General features: G+C 39.7%; 1 protein-coding gene and 1 long non-coding RNA gene across 2 annotated transcripts in view; one reads left to right on the top strand and one right to left on the bottom strand.

Moving 5' to 3' along the window:
• The window catches only part of fgf10a (fibroblast growth factor 10a), a 168272-nt gene extending 148908 nt beyond the window's left edge, over positions 1-19364 (bottom strand). The window contains exon 1 of the mRNA XM_069924311.1: positions 18377-19364. Coding sequence (XP_069780412.1) covers positions 18377-18803 — 427 coding nt within the window. The 5' untranslated portion in view covers positions 18804-19364. The remainder of the gene's footprint in view (positions 1-18376) is intronic.
• LOC138757262 (uncharacterized) overlaps positions 18514-25833 on the top strand; it is an 86954-nt gene continuing 79634 nt past the window's right edge. Inside the window, exon 1 of the long non-coding RNA XR_011353464.1 lies at positions 18514-18620. This is a non-coding gene — a long non-coding RNA (uncharacterized lncRNA). The remainder of the gene's footprint in view (positions 18621-25833) is intronic.

The raw sequence follows: 25833 nt of genomic DNA on the forward strand, positions 1-25833 counted from the left end.
GAGGACATACATAGTAAATGGGGGGGGGGGCATTGAAAGAAACAGTGGAGCAGAAAGATCTAGGAATAATGGTGCATCGTTCCCTAAAGAGAGAATCTCATGTGGATAGGGTGGTGAAGAAGGCTTTTGGAATGCTGGCCTTTATAAATCAAATCATAGAATAAAGGAGTTGGGACATGATGTTGAGACTGTACAAGGCATTGCTGAGGCCAGATTTAGAGTACTGTGTGAAATTCTGATCACTGAATTATAGGAAGGATATTAACAAGGTAGAGAGAGTGCAAAGAAGATTTACTAAAATGTAACCTGGGTTTCAGCATCTAGATTACAAAGAAAGATTGAGTAAATTAGGTCTTTATTCTTTGGAGCTTAGAAGGTTGAGAGGGGATTTAAGTTTATAAGAAGAATAGATAGAATTGATGTGGATAGGCTTTTTTCCATTGAGAGTAGGAGAGATTGAAACAAGAGATCATGAGTTATAAGTTAAGAGGCAAAAGTTTAGAAGTAACATGAGGGGTAACTTTTTTACTCAAAGAGTGGTGGCCGTGTGGAGAAGTAGTGGGGACAGGGTCCATTAGTCATTTAAGGAAACATTGGATAGGTATATGGATGGGAGAGGAATGGGGGGGGGGGGGGTTATGGGCAGGGTGCAGGTAGGTGGGATTAGAGGAGAGTACATAGTTTGGTGCAGACTACAAGGGCCAAAATGGCCTGTTTCCATGCTATAATTGTTATATGGTTATAGCTTTAGGTATGATGGGTTGAAAGAAGACTCATACACCAAGCAAATGTAATTGACACTAGCTTTATTGGGCTGCAGCTCTGCCTTTTATAGGCAGCCAGTTGCATCACCACCAGGGCGTGGCTTGAATAGGGCCAGCTGCTGATTGGCTGTTCTGGATGTATGGGTCCGGATTGGACCCCCTGCGATCCGCTGGTAGTAATTGGTCAATTCAACCACTTTTCCTGCGGCCTATGGAGGAGAGTATCTCATCCCACATGCTGTCTGCCCGATCGTTGTGTCCGATGGTCGTTTGCTATGTTGGCCTGGAGTGGGCTGCTGCAGTTCTTCCTTCTTTGAAAAAGCTAGTATCAGTAATAACGAAGCAATGGAACTGTTGTTGAAAAACTCATCTGGTTCACTAATGAACTTAAAAGGAATAAAACCCACAAGGCTTACTCAGTCTGGTTTATACCCATCCACTGATCTGGCATCTCAATTTAAGGATAATTAGGGATGAACAAAAGATACTGGCAAAAATTGATATCCATGTTTTATGGAAGAATAATTTGCGGGTGGGTTAAGGTATTAGGTGAAATATTTTAAGGGGAACATTAGGGAAAAACACCATCATTTAGAGAGTGGTGAGAGTGCGGAAAAAGTTGCTCATGGAAGTGGTGGATATGGGTTCAATTTCAACATTTAAGAGAAGATTGGATTGGTACATGGATTGGAGGGGTATGGAGAGGTCCAGGTCAATGGGACGAGTTGGATAAATAGTTCGCCACAGACAAGAAGGGCCTGTTTCTCTGCTGTAGTGCTCCATAAGTCTAAGTAAAAATCTCTGTTTGACATATCAGAATCAAAAAATTAGGCTCAGTAGTACCCCAATATTCCATTAAATGAGAATAAGAATGCACAGATTTGGGAGTAATACTCAAGAGGACTGTCCAGCAACCAGATTACAAATAATTGAGATAAACTAGTGATTTTTGGAAAGGAAATCAGTAACTACATCTCAGTGTTTATGTTTCAACTACTTAGAAACTGAATGAATGACTTGGATGAAGAAGTGAGTGTATTGTAGCCATTTTTTTTTAATACAGCATGGTAACAGGCCTTTCCAGCCCAAAACCCATGCTGCCCAAACACAACAATTAACCTGAGCTTGCTCGTAGAGCTTGCCCACTCTGGACCTTTTTATTTCCAACTGCTGCCAAGACATCAACCATCTCTACTTTACCACCCCCCTCTCGTATTCTAATCTTTCTTGCTCTGAATGTTCAGTCCACCACTCTCTCTGCAACAATCTCAACCTCACCATCAAACCCGCAGACAAAGGTGGTGCTACTGTGATCTGGCGCACTGACCTCTACCTTGCCGAGGTCAGTCAACAGTTCTCAGACACCTCCTCCTATCGACCCCTTCCACAGGACCCCACCACTAAACATCAAGCCACTGTCTCCAACATGGCCTCCAACCTGATTCTGCACCAAAGGCCCAACCAGTCACCCTCCACCCCCACCCTCCTCCATCTGGCAGAATGTCCTCACTCGAAATAACTTCTCCTTTCACTCATCCCACTTCCTCCAAATCAAAGAAGTAGCCATGGGTACCCGCATGGTCCCAGCTACACCTGCCTGTTTGTAGGCTTTGTGGCGCAATCCTTGCTGAACCATATACAGGCAAGACCCTCCTCCCCCCCCCCGCAACTCTTCCTCCAGTATATAGATGATTAAATAGGAGCTGCCTCATGCATCTGTGATGAACTTGTCAACTTCATCCACTTCAGAGTCAACTTCCATCCCGATCTCAAACTCACCTCATTCATCTCTGATAACACTCTCTCCTTTGATTTCTCTGTCTTCATCTCGGGAGACGAGCTTTCCACCAACATGTAACAAACCTTCTAACTCCTACAATTACCTGGACTACTCTTCTTCACACCCTGTCACCTGCAAGGATCCCATCCCCTTCTCTCAATTTCTGTTCCCAAGATGAGGTTTTCCAGTCTAGATCTTCCGAATATCTGCCCTCTTCCACAAATGTGGCTTCCTTTCCATCACCATCAACTCAGCCATCTGCCCTGGCCCCTTTTTCCCCCAGATGCAACAAACATAGAATCCCTCTCACCTTCACCTACCACCCCACCAGCCTCCACATCAAGCATATTATCTGCCGGAATTTCCGGCACTTAGTACAGGATCCCACCACCACACATTTTTCCTGCTCCTCCCCTCTCGGCCTTCCGCAGGGACTCTTCCCTCCATGATCCCTCATGCACTCATCCCTCCCCACATATTGCGCCTCCCCCCAGCCACAGTACCTTCTCATGCATACAGGAGGTGCAACACTTGCACCCACACATCCTCCCTGACCATGGTCTGCGGCCCCAAATAGGCCTTTCAAGTGAAGCAACACTTCACTTGAATATCCACAGGGCTTATTTACTGCATCCAGTGTTCCCTTTGTAGCCTTCTCCACATCAGAGAGACCGGTCACAGACTGGGAGATTGCTTTGCTCAGCACCTCCTCTCCGTCCTCACCAACAGCAATCTCTCAGTAGCCAACCATTACACTTCCGAGTCACACTCCCAGACTCAATGTCTGTCCATGGCCTTATGTACTATTCTACCAAAACCACCCACTGATTAGAGGAACAACACCTTATTTTCTGACTGGATGCTCTTCAGCCAGATGGCATTAACATTGACTTTTCGGCTTCCTACTAAACCTGCTCACCTTTTCTTTCCCCTCCCCCTTTTCTGTCTTTTTGGTTCTCCCCTCCCTTCCCCCTTACCCACCCAGCCATTCTTCCTCCCCCTCATTGGTGCTGTCCCCTCCCTCCTTTCTCCACTTAACATCTCCTGCCTTTGCCACCCCCTCTCTCCCCCTAATCTTTTGTTCAAACGCCTCCTGGCATTCTCTCATACCTTGATGAAGGGCTTAAGCCTGAAACATTGGTTATGTATGTTTTACCTTTGCTACATAAAAACAACTATTTGACCTGCTGAGCTTCTCCAACGTTTTGTGCTTATTTACCAATTAACCTACAAATTCTGAAAGTCTTTTCAGGGTGGGAAGAAACTGGAGCCCCCAGAGGAAACCCTCACAGGCATGGGGAGAATATATAAACTGCTTACGGTCAGCAACTGATATGAACCATGGTCACTGCCGCTGCAATAGTTTTGGGCAAACTTCTAGGCTAACTGCAGTTGGTGGGTAGGTTACTAACCCTATCTGGGCAAGTCAACCTATTCTTGAGTGTATGTCATGCAAATTAAAAATACAGACAACAGGGTAACAGAGAAAAAGTTCAGTGAAAGTAGTGCAAGGGCAACATAATTTTACTGATGAAACGTTATTAAATAGTTTGATAACAGCCGGGAAGAAACTAGTTTTGAATCTGATAATGTGTGTTTTCTGCCAGACTGGGGGGAGGGAACAAGAGTGCATGGTTGGAGTCTCTCAGCCTTGAATATACATAACAGCTGTGTTTCAACAGTCCCTCTCCAGTTGAGAATTCAGATTCAAAGCCCCTTCATTTCAAGAAATCTCTTCTTTTCTCACTTCTAAGAGGCTGACTGCTAATCATAAGACCAGCTCCAGACTCTCCAGTCAGTGGAAACATTCTTTCAACATTTCTTTTACATCAATTATGGTCTTTAGACTGCAGCCATGTAATGGCACAATCAAGGAATTTTGCAGGATTCTGCAGGAATAGTGAGTCAATTCCTGCACCATGATTTATCCTGCAGGAAGTACCCCTCCAACTTTTTGGTGGAAGCCTACAGTTTAAATCATAGCAGAAAAATTTGAGCAGGACTGTTGGACTCATGTTCTTCCAGTCTAAAAAGGCACTCAATGTGAATGACCATAAGGGCAGTAACTATGTTAAATTTTTCTGCAATTTTCCCAATATTGCAATTTAAAATCCATAAATGAGCTCATTCCTCATTCAATCATCATCAAAATACATGGCCTATTATAGATTAGCTCTCTTATTTCAGTGAACCATTATTGCAGGGCCTCTAAAACAAGTTTGTACTTCTTCAGGTACGAGAGGAAAACTTCCCAAAGATATCTATATGTGATCACACCTTTCATAAATGTAGCAAGATACTGTAATTCCTCATCAATGCAGACCATATAGTTGGTCTTGCTAATAGCATGGAGTACCTTCAAGTAAACTGGCTGTGTTTTAAACATTGGAATACTTAAATTCCTCCAAAAACAATAGAGAATATTAACCATGAAGTTGTAGTCAGCAGGATGTCTTCAGCAATTTACTCTTACTGTGCAAGGCTCTCCTGGTGTGAACGTCTGGAGAAAAACTGACATGATTCTCAGGGGTAAGGCACCAACATAGAAATAAGGTTTCCTGCAACATAAACGTCATCAATACCAGAACAAGCCCTCTGCACAAGAAACCAAAAAACCATGCTAACTAAAACCATAGATGACTACAACACAGAAACAGGTCCGTCTGCCCATCTAGTCCGTGGCGAACTATTTATTTCACTACTCCCATCAACCTGCACCCAGACGATAGCCCTCCATTCCCCTCCCATCCATGTACCTATCCAATTCTCTCTTAAATATCAAAATCAAACCCACATCCACCATCCCCAGTGGCAACTCTCACCACCCGCTGAGTGAAGGAGTTCCCCTTAAACATTTCACCTTTCATCCTTGGCCCATGTCCTCTAGTTCTTCCACCCCACCCCCCCCAACCTCAGTGGAAAGAGCTTACTTGCATTTACTCTCTCTATACCCTCATAATACCTACCTTTGATGCCTATCTATGCTAATTACATTTACCAACTTTAGCCCTGAACCTTCTATGATTTTCTTGTCCAAGTTTCTGTCTAAATATCCTTAAATGTTGTAATTGTATTTTCTCCACCACCTCCTCTGAAAACTTGAATATTCTTGGTTCTAATCTACAGAAATATTCAAAAACACTCAAAATAATTGGAGTTATTCATATTATTAATATCGAATTGAAAAGGAAAATTGCAAAATGAAAACATACCTTAACCTCTCAAAATTGTTCTCTTCTACAGAAATCAAAAGGTACCAGGTCTAACCAGCTCACATAGCTTTAACATCAGGAATTCAAGTCATCTCTGCAAATCTGCACTCCCATCCCAATTCTACGAGGAGTTGGTTGTAAGAAAACAGTTACAAAATAAGTGCCACTTTCCCTCAACTAAATTCTGACCATTATGATCTTGTGTCCTTTTCAGGACTTGCTGTTAATGACAGCACCACTCTAATCTGCTCTCTCATTCTATAATTTGCAATATAAACTACTAAAGGAACAATAACCATGTTATAAATGATTTTGCAACACAGTATTTCATTGATCTCAGTGTAAATATAGATTAAAGTATTAAATTATGTAACAATGCATCAATCAGCAACAATAAATATTTACAAAGTGGGGAATTTATAAAATATTTTGGAATTCTGTAATGAGAGATATTCATATATATTAGAATGAATTGATATATGTTGTACATAGCAGAATTGATTGGACATTGTACCTCTTGGAATTATTTGTTGACGGCTTCTCATAAATTACTTTGTAAATAAAGTGGTTATTCGACGGTAACTTTGCAATAACTTGGTTCTGGTGAAATTAACCGAGTTAATTTGGAAAGTGATACAGTTTGAGCTAAGTATTACATGCTCCAAATGTCGGAAAATTGTTGAAAATAACTTTCCAAATACTGTTCATGTTTCCAAATATATGATCTCAACCTTTCACCATTATGTCTCAAGAGATTTATGTATAATGCATGTAAGTATTAGAAGACCTAAACACAAGGGAAAGTCTTGAGTTTGAGACACATTGTAGGCAGAGATTTCGTGAACATTTTCCAGCATACATTTCACTCCTCCCCCCAAAAAAAAACATGGTACATGGTGGAAGAGAATGTTTAAAGATTTCAGAGAAATGTATTGAAGCATTGTATTGATCAATCGAGCGACACTGACAATTCTCTAGACGGAAAGCAAACACACAATATAAATCCAAGTTCTTGTCACAATCTTTTCTTGATGTCTAATTATTATGTGGAGATCATCGTAAGATCATTAGAAAAGCTGAGTGATAATTGTGGTTGACCAGAATGGGAATAGGTGTGGAAGATGCAAAAAGTATGGGTATAAAGCTGGTAATATACATCAAATACATCAAATATACATCATATATTTGGAAACATTTGGAAAGTTATTTTCAACAATTTTCCATCAAATATTAGTTATTAATCTGGCTCATCATTAATGACTATGCTATCATTTAATGTGCAACATGGAAGGCACACAAAATAAATAGAACACATGGGTAGCTCATAAAATTAAGCTTTTTACTGTATCTTAGCTCATGGGACAATAAAAAATTCACATTTACATTCATAGAATGTAATACAGTACAAAATAATGAACAAAATTGCACAAAATTTTACAAATGCTTGAGAAAAAGAATGTTTTATGGTTTTGATCAATCTGCACATCAGAATAATCAAAATAGACAATTGTTTAGCAACAGTTAAAAACTTGTGGTGTAACATATGCAGTCAAGCATTGCTTAATGTCCACAATAGATTCTGTGAAATTGAACGTTATGCAATTTTGACATTGTGTGAACTCCATATTATAGTAACATAGGCATTTATTATGACTATCAAGGCATATGTATTATAGGTTATATGTGCACTGTACCATTATACACCCCACAGTACAATCACTTTGAATGCAAGAGACATGAGATGCACATGTTGCGTGCGGGAAACCATATGTCCTGTTCTCTGATCAGGATTTCTGAACTCTATTATAACCTTATGGGAACATAGACATGTATGCAGTCAGACGTTGCCCAAATGGACATTATGCGGTGCATGACTGCACTTTGGATTCCATTTCCTCTGTGATCGTTTCTTCTAATTAATGTTATTGCACCTTTGTAAAGCTAAGCATATTGTTAATGTTAATATAAATCAAATGGTTGGGTCTTCCCAGAACACTTCAATTCAAAATCACCAACTTGTAAATTTCCACTCATTCACTGTCAAATACAAAAATCCAGGGCTCACTTGAGAAAGTGAGTCCATTAATTCTTCCCATTTAGGCTTCCCTCTTTCCATTTGTGGAACTCATCTTGATAAGAGAAATTCTTTTTTTTTTCCCCATAGCAGTCTTATTCCACTTAAATAAAACTTTAATTTTTAATTTCTTCCTCCCATAGCAGATAATATCATATTTACCTATATTTTATTCCATCTGGCCATGACTTCCCTAGTCACTAAAACCTATCCTTGTGTCCTGACCTGTCTAATTTGCATAAGCTAAACAACCAAACAACCTTGAAAAAAAATGCAATGTCCTTTTTATCTTCTCTCCATCGTCCCAACCCCAATGAATTACCTGCAGAGCTGGAACATAGGTAAGTTGTGGGTGCTCAGATTGGCAGGGGATCAAAACCATAAAACATTCTTGTCCTCACCTGCCACTCCACCAGCCTTCACAACCAACATGTCATTCTCTGCAATTTCCACCATCTACAATGGGTTCCCACCAGACATATATTTCCTTCAGTTCCCCTCTGCTTTCTGTGGGGATCACTCCCTCTGTGACTCCCTCATCCATTTATCCCTTACCCACTAATCACCCCCTTGGTACCTTACCCCAGTGACATCAATAAATGGTACACTTGCACTTACATCTCCTCCTTCAGTATTATTCAGGGCCTCAAAAAAATTCCTGGAAGTGAAACTCTCATGAATCTATAGGGATCATTTTCTGCATCTGGTGCTCCTGTCGTGGCCTCCTCTTCACCGAGAAGACTGGAGGAAAGCTGGGAAATTGCTTTGTTGAGCAGCCTCGCTTTATCTGCTACAACAGCAAGGACATCCCAGTGGCCATCCACTTCAATTCCACACCCCACTGCCACACTAATATTTCTGTCCATAGTCTCATGTCCTGCCAATTTGATGCCACCTGGAAATTGGAGAAACATCATCTTATGTTCCAGCAGTCTTCAACTAAGTAGGATCAATATCAACCTCCAGTTTCCATTAACCCCTTCCCTGATTTCTATTTTCCTCATCCTTCCTTCCTCCAGCTCCTCACCCCTTTCTCTTCCTTTTGCTATCAGAGAGCTAGCTTTCTTAGCCCACCAGCCTCTCCCCAATCCATTCTCAGTTTCTTTCTCTTCAACCCTGCCTCTTGTATCCACCTATCATCACTTACCTGTTGGCATGTGATCCTCTCACCTTCTCCTCTACTTTCTCCTTCCTTCCCCAAACATTTTTTTTTTATTTGGGCATCTCTCTGATTTTTTATAATTGCTGAAAAAGGGCATGAGCCCCAAAGTTTGGTCAGCTTTCACTTTCTATGGATGCTGCATGACTTGCTGAGCTACTCCAGCTCTTTTGTGTACAGTACTGCAGGGGAAGTGTAGGTCCTTTGAGGTCCAACAGGGTAACCTATGTGTACAATCAGATGATGTGAGCTCAGTCCTAAATGAATGCTTCACATCTGTGTTCACAAAGCAGAAGGACATGGAAGATATTGAACTCAAGGAAAAGTACATGGATAATTAGAAGCAGGTCAGTATTAAGATGGAGGAGGTGTTAGAAATCACAGAACCTATAAAGATTGATAAATATCCAGGGCCAGATGAGATCTATCCCAGGTTATTATGGAAAGCAAGAGAGGAGATAGCTGGTGCTCTGAATGAGATGTTGGCATCCTCATTAGCCACAAGTTAGGTTCAGAAGAATGGAGGGTTGCTAATTTTGCAGACGATGCCGCTTTAGTTGCCCATTCAGAGCCAGCTCTTCAGCGCTTGACGTCCTGCTTTGCGGAAACTGCCAAAATGTTTGGCCTGGAAGTCAGCCTGAAGAAAACTGAGGTCCTCCATCAGCCAGCTCCCCACCATGATTACCAGCCCCCCCCACATCTCCATCGGGCACACAAAACTCAAAACGGTCAACCAGTTTACCTATCTCGGCTGCACCATTTCATCAGATGCAAGGATCGACAATGAGATAGACAACAGACTCGCCAAGGCAAATAGCGCCTTTGGAAGACTACACAAAAGAGTCTGGAAAAACAACCAACTGAAAAACCTCACAAAGATAAGCGTATACAGAGCCGTTGTCATACCCACACTCCTGTTCGGCTCCGAATCATGGGTCCTCTACCGGCATCACCTACGGCTCCTAGAACGCTTCCACCAGCGTTGTCTCCGCTCCATCCTCAATATCCATTGGAGCGCTTACATCCCTAACGTCGAAGTACTCGAGATGGCAGAGGTCGACAGCATCGAGTCCACGCTGCTGAAGATCCAGCTGCGCTGGATGGGTCACGTCTCCAGAATGGAGGACCATCGCCTTCCCAAGATCGTGTTATATGGCGAGCTCTCCACTGGCCACCGTGACAGAGTGCACCAAAGAAAAGGTACAAGGACTGCCTAAAGAAATCTCTTGGTGCCTGCCACATTGACCACCGCCAGTGGGCTGATAACGCCTCAAACCGTGCATCTTGGCGCCTCACAGTTTGGCGGGCAGCAACCTCCTTTGAAGAAGACCGCAGAGCCTACCTCACTGACAAAAGGCAAAGGAGGAAAAACCCAACACCCAACCCCAACCAACCAATTTTCCCCTGCAACCGCTGCAATCGTGTCTGCCTGTCCCGCATCGGACTTGTCAGCCACAAACGAGCCTGCAGCTGACGTGGACTTTTTACCCCCTCCATAAATCTTCGTCCGCGAAGCCAAGCCAAAGAAAAGATTTAAGAAGTACAGCAGGGATTAACCAGGTAACTTCAGGCCAGTTAGGCTAAGGTCAGTGGTGGGAAATCATTGGAGAAAATCCTAAGATTTGTTTACATCTAGAAAGAAAGAAACGGATCAGGGACAGTCAGCATTGTTTTGTGAAGAGGAAATGCTGCTTCACTAATTTGAGCTTTTGGAGAAGATAGTGGAGAAAATTGATGAAAGCAAGGAGGATGACATTGTTTATATGGATATTCATAAGCATTTGACAAAGTCCCACAAGATAGACTGGTCCAGATGGTTCAGGCACATAGAATCTGGGATATTCATAAGCATTTGACAAAGTCCCACAAGGTAGACTGGTCCAGATTGTGAGGTGAGCTGCTTAATTGGATCCAGAATAGACCAGTTGGTAGAAAGCAGAGGGTCGATGCATGCTTTTCTGAATGGAATTCTGTGACCAGTGGTGTACCACTGCTGTGTCCCTTGTTGCTTAGATATATTAAGGGTGGCACAGTTGGCATAGTGGTTAGCACAACACCTGTAGAGCGCCAAGAATTGAAACCAGACCGGGGTTCAAGTCCCTCACTGTCTGTAAGGAGTTTGTATGTTCTCCACGTGTTGCCGTGGGTTTTCTCTGGCGGCTCTGGTTTCCTCCCACCACTCAAATCATACCGATAGTGTAGATTAATGTGGTGGAAATTGGGCAGCACGGCTGAAATGGCCTGAGACTGTCTAAATTTTAAAATAAAAAAAACTTAGCTATGGATGTAGGAGGTATGATCAGTAACTTTGCAGCTGACTCTAAAGTTGGTGGTGTTTTGGATAGTGAGGAAAGTTGTCTAATGCAACTGGAGAATATAGAATTTAATCTTGAGAAATGTATTATAGGAAGTCAAATAGGAGTAGGATATATACAGTAAATGGTATTGGGGAATGGATGGGCCTTGACATTGAAGTGTATTTTCCCTGAAAGTGGTAAGAAAATAGCTTGGTTGATGAAGAAGCCACATAGACTGCTTATTTTCATAAGTCAGGGAATGAAGGATTTTGGTAATGGGAGAGATTGAATAGACTGAGCTTGTTTTCCTGGAGTCAAGAAATCTGAGGGCTAGCCTAATGGAGGTATGTAACATTGGAAAAGGCAATAATAAGGTAGATGTAATATTTTTCCGTGGTTGGGATATCAAAAACAACAGGGCATATGCTTAACGTGAGAGGAAGAATTAAAAATGCAATGGAGTGGCACATTTTTACTTTGAGAGTGCTTGATATCATGAACCCGCTGCCAGAGGAATGGTGGGCCAAATGACACATTTGTATAACTCGGTGACTATTTCCAGATTTTGAATGGTTATTTCTGGGAATATATTAAACAAAGCACATGGTTACAGTTAGGAGGTGGAGTTTCTAATAAATTCCTTTGTTAGATGGTCAGGAAAAAACAAATATAATTACATATGAAAGACAATCATTTTAATTAATCAGAATGACTATTGGAAACCATCATTAAAGTCTTGCAGAATATCAGAACTTGCTAGAGTGAAGTTTGATTCAGATTGCTGTCTGGAAATTACACATGTTGATCTGCTGTTTATTGTAATTGATGTGCAGGAGAGGGAGGGGTTGGTTTATTTAATTTTCACTTCAGTTGCCTGAGGCTTCTTAAGTCTTGACTGACTAGAACACTCTTTGTAGGTGATGTGCTTGACAACTCTATTGAAAAGAACATGATCACTGCAAAGTTATTGATCATCTGTAGTTGATTACTAATCATTTACTGTCACTTCAGAATATGTCCTGATATACCTATTGTCCCAGAAATCTTAAACCCCAAACCAAATCATTTCCATTTTTGTATTTAAAAACTGCATCATATTTAATTTACACTTTTCCAGAAATTATTCTGCTGACCATTTCATGAATTCTTTGTTTTTGAGGCAATTTAATTCTGTTGATTTCTTCGTAATATGGCTGTTTCAGATTTTGGACTTCTGGTCTAACACCACACAAGGTAATGACTGAGGAATAAACTGATATTTCGAGGAAGCTATTGTCCAATGTCACAAACTCTCATTCAAGCCAATGAAATGGGAAGTATGCCTTTCCTCTAATCAATCTAAGAACCACAATTCTTTGGCTTGGCTTCGCGGACGAAGATTTATGGAGGGGGTAAAAAGTCCACGTCAGCTGCAGGCTCGTTTGTGGCTGACAAGTCCGATGCGGGACAGGCAGACACGACTGCAGCGGTTGCAGGGGAAAATTGGTTGGTTGGGGTTAGGTGTTGGGTTTTTCCTCCTTTGCCTTTTGTCAGTGAGGTGGACTCTGCGGTCTTCTTCAAAGGAGGTTGCTGCCCGCCAAACTGTGAGGCGCCAAGATGCACGGTTTGAGGCGTTTTCAGCCCACTGGCGGTGGTCAATGGGGCAGGCACCAAGAGATTTCTTTAGGCAGTCCTTGTACCTTTTCTTTGGTGCACCTCTGTCACGGTGGCCAGTGGAGAGCTCGCCATATAACACGATCTTGGGAAGGCGATGGTCCTCCATTCTGGAGACGTGACCCATCCAGCGCAGCTGGATCTTCAGCAGCGTGGACTCGATGCTGTCGACCTCTGCCATCTCGAGTACTTCGACGTTAGGGATGTAAGCGCTCCAATGGATATTGAGGATGGAGTGGAGACAACGCTGGTGGAAGCGTTCTAGGAGCCGTAGGTGGTGCCGGTAGAGGACCCATGATTCGGAGCCGAACAGGAGTGTGGGTATGACAACAGCTCTGTATACGCTTATCTTTGTGAGGTTTTTCAGTTGGTTGTTTTTCCAGACTCTTTTGTGTAGTCTTCCAAAGGCGCTATTTGCCTTGGCGAGTCTGTTGTCTATCTCATTGTCGATCCTTGCATCTGATGAAATGGTGCAGCCGAGATAGGTAAACTGGTTGACCGTTTTGAGTTTTGTGTGCCCGATGGAGATGTGGGGGGTCTGGTAGTCATGGTGGGGAGCTGGCTGATGGAGAACCTCAGTTTTCTTCAGGCAGACTTCCAGGCCAAACATTTTGGCAGTTTCCGCAAAGCAGGACGTCAAGCGCTGAAGAGCTGGCTCTGAATGGGCAACTAAAGCGGCATCGTCTGCAAAGAGTAGTTCACGGACAAGTTTCTCTTGTGTCTTGGTGTGAGCTTGCAGGCGCCTCAGATTGAAGAGACTGCCATCCGTGCGGTACCGGATGTAAACAGCGTCTTCATTGTTGGGGTCTTTCATGGCTTGGTTCAGCATCATGCTGAAGAAGATTGAAAAGAGGGTTGGTGCGAGAACCACAATTAAGAGGTTGCTAAATATCTTAAGCCTGAAAGCAAAGTCATCTGCAAGATTGAGCAATGAGGTTAAAGGCTATCTCAACAAAATCTGGAAAAACATGATATAATGGTGTGCCATAGTGCCATAATACCATAAAGATGTGCCATAATGCATAATTTCCCATTGAAATGTCACTTATTGCATAATATAGAAAAAAAAAACAATTATGATGGGATATTGAGGCATGAGGACAAAATGGCCATTGGACCAAAGATGGAATTGGTGATCGACAGTTTGGTTCAGAAGTGTGGGTTTTAAGAAGGGTCTGAAATAATGACTGCTGCCGATAACACAGGTAGTCATATCACATGCCAATGCAAAGAAGCCTTTGGCCATCATTAATCCAGTAGATCGGTTTTCCAACTAGGAAAGATTAGAATAGATTTATGGTGGTTTTAAGACCCTTGCTCTTCCTATAATCTGATTATCAATGCTAATGGCAGGTTTGGTCCAGAATATCCTGAAAGTCCTATAAAAGCCGCACATTGATCACCAGTGTTATGAATGGAACTTAACCTTCTCTGGACAGTGGTAAGGAAGGAATTAAAAATGTCTCAGGAAGATACCATGGGAAGGTGAGAGACTGCTGGTAATGACTGAGGAATGAACTGGTATGTCGAGGAAGCTACTGTCCAATGTCACAAACACTCAATTTATTAGGATTTTTTGTCAATATCATATTCTGCATTTGCTATTTATTTTACAGTTTTCTTTAGATTGTGAAGATAGAAAAAAATTGCTTGAATACTTCACAGAACACCTTTGAGACTGAAAGTATGACTGTCACCTGACACTTTTAATTCTCTGGCCCACTCCCATATGACCTTTGTTTTTCAATATAAATCTAGGTTGTTATACTTCTTTTTGACCAAAAAATTGAATCTTTGAATGTCCCAGTATAATTCAGTTTTGCTTTGATATATCATTAATATCTTCTTCATTCCATATCATCCTTTTTTTAAACCTTTCTTCTCCTTATATTTCCCCCATCTCTACATCTTATGACTTGTTTTGAGTTATGATGGTAATAAAAGTTATTACCTGATGGATATTCCCAACAATTTTCTCTTTTCATTTCAGATTCACAGCATCCATAGTTTACTAGATTGTTGTCACAAGGTTTGGGTCAGTCAGAATAACTTGGCTTTGCAGAGATAGCTTCATTACATGTCAAAATTATATTTTTTTGGAAATTCTGCTTTTCAAACCAAAGCACCACAGCAGCAAAAGCAAAACTGACCAACATTAACTTGGTCTTTCAGAAATGTACCCCTTATATATTCCAATGGTCTGTAGAAATTCTTTTGACAAATAGTCTACAAGGTAAAACATTGCAGTGACATATACAAAACTGTCAATATTTATGGTTATGATTGTTCCTCGGTTTATCCTGCCAACCTGATAAGGAAGACTGGCAGTTCAATTTATTTTCTAGCCAATTAAATTTCTTACAGATATTATGAAAACTTCACTGTGAAAAAAGTGTAAGCTTGCAAAAATGGCTTTAGAACTATTGCAGATACACACATTTGTTTGAGACGAATTTCGCGTTTGAATGATCACTGATGTATAAAACATAGGTCTATGTAAATTGTATATACTATATATGAAACATTACTTTGGCAATTGCATTTATCCCAGAATTCACCTTGAAGAATAAATTGAATGAATTAAGAATGTGATTTGCTAAGTATTTCCATTAGAAGAGATATTTGAAGATGAATTAGATTTAATCTTCTGATATCCTGAGTATGATTGACTGAATATTTCAAACAAAGAACTACATATTTCATTGCTATTTGAATGAAAAAGACCTGAAAATTGAACTATTTTGTAAAGAGCTTCACAATAGTTTTGTAACGTTTTCCATATCCTTTCTTCAATGTACTCCTATCATAACAATTGTTTTCATTCCTTAAGCTTCCACTCCTTAGACATTTTTATTTCCATTCTTTTACAATGGTTTATATCCAATCCACAATACATTGATTACAGCAATGAAGAGAAGTGGATAGATCTCCAGATTAAGTCTTAAGATAGACTTATTATAAGGGCAATGTTTTAAAAACATTCGTAAACAGAGCCAGCTTGCTGTTCAGCTCTTAGTGAAATCATATTGCTCTGATCATTCATTAGTAAGTAATTGAGGTAGGAAAGAGAGAAGTATCCGTTTGACCGTTCTTACTTTTGATGCTGAGGAAAGGTCTCATCTCGGCAACACGATCCATTCTCCTCAAAGTACCTTTCCAAGACAGGGAAGTCCACCATCGAGGAGTTAAATGTTTTTGTTAAATCTTGCATCAGCTCATCCAAACCTTTGAATTTATTGGTTCTTGAGAACTTTCATGTCTCAGTATGGTGGCAAGCTGGCACCAGGTAGTTCTACCAATGGTTTGTCAGAAATGTTTTCTATTTATAGGTTGTCTCACAATTTACAATAGAATCTACTAACAAGTAACATCCTTGTTTATTAGGTTAGAATTATATTTAATTAAAGCAGAGTAATATCTGACAACTAAATGGTGCTTTACACACTTAAGATTAAAAGTAACCATTTCAACCTTATTCAAAGAAACCTAATAATATGACATGTAAATAAACACTGCTTTGTTCATTCTGAACAAAATAGCTTTCAATTCAAATTTGATATTTAGGCCATACCAGAAACCATAATGAAACATAATGACCTTAAAATTACACCCAAACCAATAATCAGGCTAATGCCTTAAGTTTCATCTGGTCACATATCATTCATTACTTGCCTTATCATTTCGGTTACTTGTTACAATATAATACAATAAGGGAGAAGCTTTGCAGGTTACACCAAGCAATTTAGCATTCAGATAGTAAAGATGAAGTCAATCAATCCATTATTAATTCACTTAAATACACTATTTTATGCAATTCTTTAATTTTTCCAAGTTTGAAATCATTTACCATAGCAGTACAGTGACGGTATTTAAAATTCTTGAAAAGTGATCAATACTGAAGGTTGCGCAAATTAAATATACAAGACCTCGTGAGATCATCACTAACACTTTTAGATGTCATTCTGACATTTTTGTTTATATTACAATGAAAAAATGTATTAATGGAAAACAGATATGAATTCAAATACTAATATCTCATTTATGCACCATTGATCACTGTTGCATAACTGGTTATGTGATTATATGGTTTGCTGGCTTAGGAAACCACTGAACATTATTGAAGAGGTGGTTTATTTAAAGTCAAAAGTCATAGTTTAATGTAGCAAGTTGCCACTAAATGGGTCTCCTGAATCACTGACATGTGGTCATGTTTTGGTTAGAGAGTGGAAGGACTTGTGTTGCTCTGGGAAGCAAATAAAATTGCTTGTGAGGGTCACAAATACAGAATATTGGCAAAGAGTGAAATAAGCTGATGGATTGTTCAGATTCTCCAAACTTAATATATTCTATTAATGGACAGTAACAGAAGAAATATTTACAGACTTTGAAATCTTGCTCTTTGTTATTGGTTTCAAAACGAATAACACTATATCTATTTTATATTTTATACACAGTTAAAAGCACAGTTCGTTTTTGTGCAATCTGTTGTCAAGCTAAAATGCACTCTTTTTCCACACAATTTATAGATTGAACATTTCCACTGACATGCAGTCACTCACTTCTATTGACTGTATTTACAATACAATATTACATAAGAAATTTCAAAATGAAACTTGCCCATTCTGGAAACAATAAATGTGGGCAGATGGAACCACGGTCCAACTATTTTGGTTTTGCGATAAATGTAACTCTTGTAAATGAGAGAAAAATGCCAGAATATTGACACTGAAAATGTCAGATGTGGGGTTGAAACTAAAAGAGAAAACTTACACCAATGCCATTTTTATCTCCAGTAGTGACATTAAATGAAAAAATCAGTTTAATATAAGGTTCATACCTAAACATATTCAAGAACTTTATTATCCAAATAAAGTTGCATTGATATATCATTTGCTGATTACAATGTTCAGAAGTTTAAAATGCAATAGAAGAATATGACAAGGGCTCAAAATTTCAGAACGCCACCAAGCGCCATATAGGTTACTGACAATATAGACATGGAATGGTATCGAGTTACCAACAAGAAGGCACCGGAGAAGACAAATAGCTGTAGTAGTGCCTTAACTTGCCTCTTGAAGGACAATCACTCAAAGCATCATGCGTAAAAAGAAATCAAAAACAGAACCAGGCACCGTCGTTTAAACTTGTAAAAAGTACAATGTTCTTCATGTTATATAAAGTGACTTTAATGGCCAACTCCGAGCTCCCTTGGATAATATTATCGAGCATAAAAGAAAATCAATATGGGACATTTATCTCAGAAACTGGCCAAAAGCATAACATCAGGCAACCCTTCATCTTTGAAATAAGTTGATATTTACGGGGGGGGGGGGGCGGAATGTGTATTTGCAATTGTTCAAAGTTTGAAAAATCATATTGAAGTAAATAGTATAAGTTATAACGCCTGCAAGAAACTAAAAGAGGATTCCATACTCACTAAAGGGAGAGTTCTCCTTTTTCGTTCCGCTGACTTGGCCATTCCTATCGATCTTGAGAAAATACTTGGTGAAAGAGAACAACTTCCTCCACCGCACATCTCCTTCCAGGTATTTGTAGCTGCGCACATGCCTTCCCAGGCTGAACGAAGAGCTTGTGCTATTTGGAGACAGCATATCTCTGCTGATGTCATTGCAGACAACAGACGAAGAACAGATCAGGAAGAGGAGAAAGACATAAGCCAGGTGTGTAAAGGCTGAGGCACCCTTTGTCAGTATCCATTTCCACATTGTACTGAAGCTCTTGGCACTAGAAATAGTCTCATAAAAAGAAACATGCTGGAAGACCGAGGACACATATGCGGCAGGTTGTGTGTTTGTTGATGGTCTTCTCTGTTTGACCTCTGTTATCCTTTGAATGAAGTTCATCAATATTCATACTTCAGGTGATAAATCATATCCAATGTGGGCTTCCTTCCTTCCACGCTTTGCAGATTAATGTGCTCTTTAAATATTTCCTTGTTGCTTTTATTTTTATTTCTTTGGTCATGTACAAATCGTTTCGATTAATGTCCTTTTCTGAGTATTGGTTGATAATGTAACTCCAGAAGGATGTACAAAGTCCTGCAGCGACTTCACTTTCCCTTGACCACGACCTGCAAACCGAGTTCAACTCTGTTGAGGAGACCGGACAGCTCAAGGGAAGCTAGTAGCTTTGAAAAGACAGGAATGTTTTCTCTCAGAGTAAACAGGTCAAAATAAACGGTGCAAACTCTCAGTGATTCCCGCACTGAGCTGGGATGTGCTTACCGCAATGGTGCGTCAGCCAGTTATGGATCGGGCAGCAGTGGACATCTGAAACCATGGACTGGAAGAAAATGCTTCTGAGGGAACGATGCAGATCACTGGTTGTAAGCCTTCTGGTGCTTTCGGTCTTGCTAATTGCCGTCACTGTTCCTCTTCCCTCGGACAGGCGGCCACCAGCATGGGTTGTATAATCATGCTTTACTAATCTCACTCTCTTCCGGGCTGAACCCAACTCCCTCTCGGGAGCCCCTTTGGACTTTCCAGCGTGGGCTTTTTTGGCAGCGAAATACTTGAGAGCCACCTGGAGCTTGCTGACTGTTCATGTGAAGGAGACCAGTCGCAGAGTCCTGCAAACCAGATTATATACTGATCATGAAAAGCAGATAGATACAATTAAGTTATTTTGTTTAACCTCTGCCAACTTTGAAGGAAGTCCTAATTTAATTAATCATTTGAACTTAGCTTCCGTGGAGGAAACATTCACACTTCTTGACGCAGCCTTTTATCCCTTCTTTTGAACTATCCAAGGTTTTCTATCCAGGAACTCCTTTATATTTACAGCATTAAATAAAGCTAGATGAACAGATTGTGACTGTTAACATGAGTCATACATTGAGTGCATTCTTTCTTCAGAGCTCTTGCACTTTTTACCATTAGAGATGTTTAGATCTAAAAAAAATACAAATCTGTATTTCAATATAGTATGACCATTACACACAAAATAGATTCTAATCATTTTATTATGCTGGCTATCATAGTACACGCATGTAAGTCCTTCAAATGGTATAAACTTTTCAATCTTTCAATCACATCTACTGCATCAATAGGAATGTCCTAGTGCCCTCAGTGTCCTAGTCCATTGTATTGTTTATTCACCTCAGGATTAAATTGAGAAAGCCTGAGAAAAGTTCCAGAGCAAAGATGCACTATGTAACAGAATTCAATCTCTCCCAATAGATTCAAGCTACTACCATAAATGTATGAATGCAGATTATATCTCTGTAATGAGGCCTGTTCAAAGGCCTGAAATTCTACCTCCCTCTTAGTGGTAACAATCAGATCTTAATAGAGTCCATTATTAATTGTTTTGCTGCCCTCTTTGAATAAAATGTCCTCAATATAAAGTTTCAAAGTTAATGGTTGCATTTAAATGAACTTATTTACTTATTTTACCTTAAAATGCAATACATTTTTCAATACATTCATTAAAAGGCACCATAACAAATGTTAGTCCATTTGGTCAGTCAATAATTAAGACTTAACTCCTGTACTATCAACTTTTTTCCTGTGTGTGTGAGTATATAATCTATCTGTGATCTGATTGATCTGATTGATGAGGCCCAAATCTTTCACTGATTTTAAATATTCTGATTAAATGAGGAAGGTTGGTTCAATTCAGGGCAGAGGTGGCTGCACTCTTTTTGGAGACAGAAAAGGAACAGGAGCTCTCCAGCAGGGAAGCTGTGTAACCTGTCACTGTGCTCTCTAAATTCAAACCATAACATTATTCACTAAACCACAATGATTGAAATTAACTCTCTGTGAACTAATAGATGCGTCACACCTTGGCCACTAAGACAGACACTAAATCATTCAACTTTGAGATTACATAACTGAGAATTGCTTCCAACTACTGCCCTTTTCTAGGATTCCCCAAATCTTTGAACAATGCTTACAATTTTGATCAACTTCACCATGAACATATGTAATAATGTCAAACTTTTGTTATGAGTAAAGGCATGCCTAGGCTGTTCTTTTTGGATATGTGTATCAGCTTCTTCTTTGCAAATATACCTATTTACATAAACCTAATATTAAACTAAATGTCAAATTACAGACTTGGGAAGTCAGTGTTCATATACTCTCGTCTAGATGGCTCAGAGGTAGAATTGACAGAAATCTCTTTCTACCATAAGCTTTACCCTGCAGTGCAGTTAAAAGGAAGACAAATTGCAAAGCATGTGCTGTGAACTATTATCACTGACAATGGTACAACAACTCTCCCTTCTGGCCATGAGTTCCATATCAGGGGTATACTCACTGTTTTTGCTGTGGAGTATATATTATCGTCACATCACAGAATTTTGCATTTGATGGTGTGCAAAAATACTGATAGTTTTCATAACAAAAATTTAACTCAAAATCACCCAGAAGCAGCAACACTGGCAGTTACAATGGGTACTAATGATACATCTGTGATACAGAGTTTAATGCATTTCTCATTTGCCACATGTCCACAATTCAAAATTCTAGATATTATCTTGGATTTCCAATGAAAAATATCAAGTTTATTTTACATTTCAAGATAAAGAAATATTGTGAATATAATTCCAGTAATAATCAGAAGAGTTTCTCACTGTGCCAAAGTTTCTTTATGAAAGGGAAGTTTTGTCGGGAGATTGAAGGCTGCATTTTTATATTGAGAAAAAGGCAGTGGGTTCAACAACTCTCATACACTTATTGGGTGATATGACTGAATTTGGATGAGAAATTGGACAATAGCAGATTTTGTATTACAGTTCTTAACTGAAACCAAAAGGTACCTCTTAGACATGGCTCCCAGTGGTGACTATTTTAAAACTTATATTCTTAAATACAATGAGTAAAGGTCTCAATAAATAATGAAAATGGATTTATGTGGAAAAAAAAAGGGTCACTGAATACATTAAATATGTGCACTTCAGACTGGTACTGAAGCTATTGCATAGAAAATATGAAACAAATTCTCTAGGTTGAAATTCATCAGACTAGGTGCTGTACGATGCATACATTGTAAATAACTATAGCTCTCAATGAAAGTGATAGATTTTCTACACAGATTCTAGTTTGGGTCAACAACATCTTATCTCAGCAAAACTGATATTGTGGATCTGTTCAATACATTAACTATATGATTTGATTGAATTTCATGGCCAATTAGTGACACCATTATTCATAGTCAAATTTACTGCTGAAACTCAGCATCTGAAAATCCCAACAGTGTTGCTCTTGGAACCATGTGTGGCTTAATTCTTCTTGTTGGTTTGAGGCTCAATTGGAGACCCAAACATTTAGTTCATGTGACTACATTTTCTTCCCATTGGAGATCGCCTAATGACAAATTCCAGAATATTTCTTCATAAACTAGACATTTTATAACAGCAAACAAAACTATATCAGCTTATGGCCTTTCTTTCTCTAAGGAAACATTTTCCCAATTCTTCTTTACAGAAACAATTTGCACCATCCTAACAAATCCATATACGTCATTAAGTCAAGTGTTCTGGACTACTATTAAATGAGCCCAAGAACAGTTTTCCAAATAAAAGGTGTATGGTCCAACCAGAGAGGTGCAACACCTGACCTCCTTTTAAGAAACAAAACAGGGCAAGTAACTGAGATGTTATTAGGGGAGCATTTTGGAACCAGGGACCATAAAAATGATTAATCTTACAATAGTAGTGGAAAAAGTGCATAAAATAGTGGATACAATAGGAACTTGCAAACATTGATTGGGAGAGACTGGTCACAGGTAACAAGTAGAAGGCTTTTAACGGTGAGATAAGGAATGTTTGGGATAGCACATTCCTGTTAGAATGAAGGGTTAGGCTGAAAAGAATGGGAAATGCTGAATGAGTAGATATATTAAGATTCTGGTCAAGAAAAAGGAAGCATATGGTTAGGATCAAATGAATCCTTTGGGGAGTATAGAATATAGGATTATATTAAAGATTAAAATCAGGAAGGCAAAGAGTGACAAAGTAGAATAGGGACCACTTCCCCCCTGACATCAGGTTCTGAATGGACAATTAATCATAAATACTATCTCACTTTAGAACATGGAACATACAATATTTTCTCTTTATCACTTTTTTTTTCCTACACATTAATTTATTTTTAAATGTAGTGATGCCACAAAATAATGCATTTCATGACACATTCTTGACAATAAATTCTGACTGATTCTGACATGAAATGGCTCTAGCAGATAAGATAAAGGAGAATTCTATGAGCATATTCAGGGAAAAAGAGTAACAAAGGAGATAATGGAACCCTTCAATGATTGACAACTTGGAGCCGCTGGAGATGGGCACAAAGAAACGAATAGTTCTCATCTGCATGAACAGGACTAGTAGAGAATGTTGTAAAAGATAGAGACTTGGGAGTATGAAAATCAAGACAAAATGATAGTAAAGAAGACAATTGACATGCTTGCCTTCATCAGTGAGTTCAAGGGCCTATTTCCTGGCTGTAAGACTCTATGAGTCCATTGCTATTGATTTAAAGAATGCTGGGGTTTTGTATTAAAATAATTATTATATTGATCAGCAAAATGTTCAGTGATAGTCCAGGATGTATTAATGGATTTTAAAAATTAAATCCATGATTGGATTGCTAGTGGATTCCCCATTGATAAGGCCTAAACTTGCTGAAGTTCTGCACATTACACTGAGGAACCACTGCATTGATTTTGCTCCAAGACCTGGTTTAGGATCCAAAACCCCAATAATTTTAGTGAAATTTGTTGGGTACACATTCAGAAGGTAGGAAGGAAGACAAAGCCCTGTTGGGAAAATTATGTTGATTTTGATAATTTCTAAACATCTTGTGTTTCTCATTTAAATAATTTCTTATATTACTAAATTACTAATATTTAAAAAAATATTTATTGATTTTAAATATCTCTAATTACCAGAGATCTCTCAACACTATTAAAATAGCAAAGGTGAAAAAGCTTTACCTGGTTTCAGGGGTGATTATAATTGCCCCATGGACTCTGACACTGGATTCCAGTGAGATTGGGGCTCTGCACATAGCATAGATAAATGTGAGAACATGGGAAGTTTTTCTGAGCTGCTGGCTTGTTCCAGTAAGACTGAGGTCTTTGAAATTACTGGCTTGTTATAAAACTCCATCTGTCCTATATTTGGATAACATATTTTAAAATTTCTTGTAGATCTTTAAGGTAGACAGTCCTGTTAAATAGAAATTAAATAGGGCAGCACAGATAGCATCATGGTTAGCACCTCGCTATTACAGTGCCAGTGACCTAGGTTTGAATCCACTGCTGTCTATAAGGATTTTATATGTTCTCCCCATGTTTGTGTGGGTTATCCCGAGTGCTGCAGATTATTTCCACTCTTCAAGGGTATGGGGTTGCAGGTTAATTTGGGTGTAACTGGGAGGCATCAGTTTAAATGGCAGGAATCAGCTTCCAAAGTGCTGTCAATAAAATTTAAAATAAATTCAGTCTCTGTTCAACCTTTAGTTAAAACCTAATGCATTCATTGTAGTGTGTGGGCTATGTTGAGTGTGGAGTAAGAATGACACACACACAGCCAAGTCGAGGTCTAAGACTGATTTATTGCTCTGCCAGCTCTGTTTATATTCACTCCCTGCCTCTGACTGAAGGAGTGACATCATTGCAGCACCAACCTACGAGTGGCCGGCGTTCTTGCTGTTTCCTGCTGTGTGGGAGTCCATGCGGGATAACGGCTGTTGGTCCCTGTGGGGCCCTCACAATCACCGCGTTCACTAGTCATTTTGTGAGCTGGGTCATGAGTTAGGAACAAAGAACAAAGAAATCTCAAGTCAAGTCAAGTGAAGTTATTTATCATCAAATTGTACAAGTACAACCCAATGAAACAGTGTTCTCTGCTTCTCGATGCAAAACACGCAGACATACAACCAGACATTACATACATATAGGCAAACAATACATATTAAGGGTAAGTATTCATCTATACCAATAAATAAATAATATTGTTTCATGAATATGAGAATCGCGATTGGTTAACGTGAGCAGTTCCTTTGGTCGTTCAGTATTCTCGCTGCCCGTGGGAAGAAGCTGTTCCTCAGCCTCATGGTGCTGGTTCTGATACTCCTGTAGTTCCTTCCTGAGGGGAGCAGCTGAAAGATGCTGTGTGTAGGATGGAAGGGGTCAGCAATGAGTTTGCATGCCCTCTTCAAGCAACATTCCTGGTAGATTATGTTGATGGGGGAGGAAGACTCCATTGATTCTCTTTTCCACTCTCATAATCCTGTGGATTGACCTCCAATTCATTTCTCTGCAGCATCCGTACCACACTGTGATGCAGCCAGCCAGGATACTCTCAATAGAGTTCCTATAGAAGATTGGCATAATGGTGGCCAGTAGCCTTACGTGCTTCAGTCTTCTCAGGAAGTGCAGTCAATGAGGAGTTGTTGAGTGTCCCTGATAAGTCACTAGTTAAGTGAACTACAAGGAACTTGGTGCTCTCCACTCTCTCTACACTCTGTTGATGTGTAGTGGAGGATGGTCATTCCTGGTCCTCCTGAAGTCCACAATCATCACCTCCTTTGTCTTGTCCATCTTGAGACTCAGGTTGTTCCTCTTGCACCATTTCATAAGATTTTCTACTTCTATGTAGCTCAACTCATCACCATTGATGATGAGGGCAACTAATGTTGTGTCATTGTCACGCTTCCAAGTGGCTGGTGCAACCTTGCATGCCACCATCTTTTAATCTGAGTCTACAGCACAGTACAAGCATTTTAGAATAAGGGCAGAGAAGAATTATTAGGATGTTGCCTGAAATAGAGAATATGTCATATGAAGCAAGGTTTACAAAGCGAGGCCTTTCCTTTATTGTGCAACTAAGTATGAGAGGTGACATAATAGATATATGTAAGA

The sequence above is a fragment of the Narcine bancroftii genome, chromosome 3 (assembly GCF_036971445.1).
Source record: "Narcine bancroftii isolate sNarBan1 chromosome 3, sNarBan1.hap1, whole genome shotgun sequence".
NCBI classification, from domain to species: Eukaryota; Metazoa; Chordata; class Chondrichthyes; order Torpediniformes; family Narcinidae; genus Narcine; species Narcine bancroftii.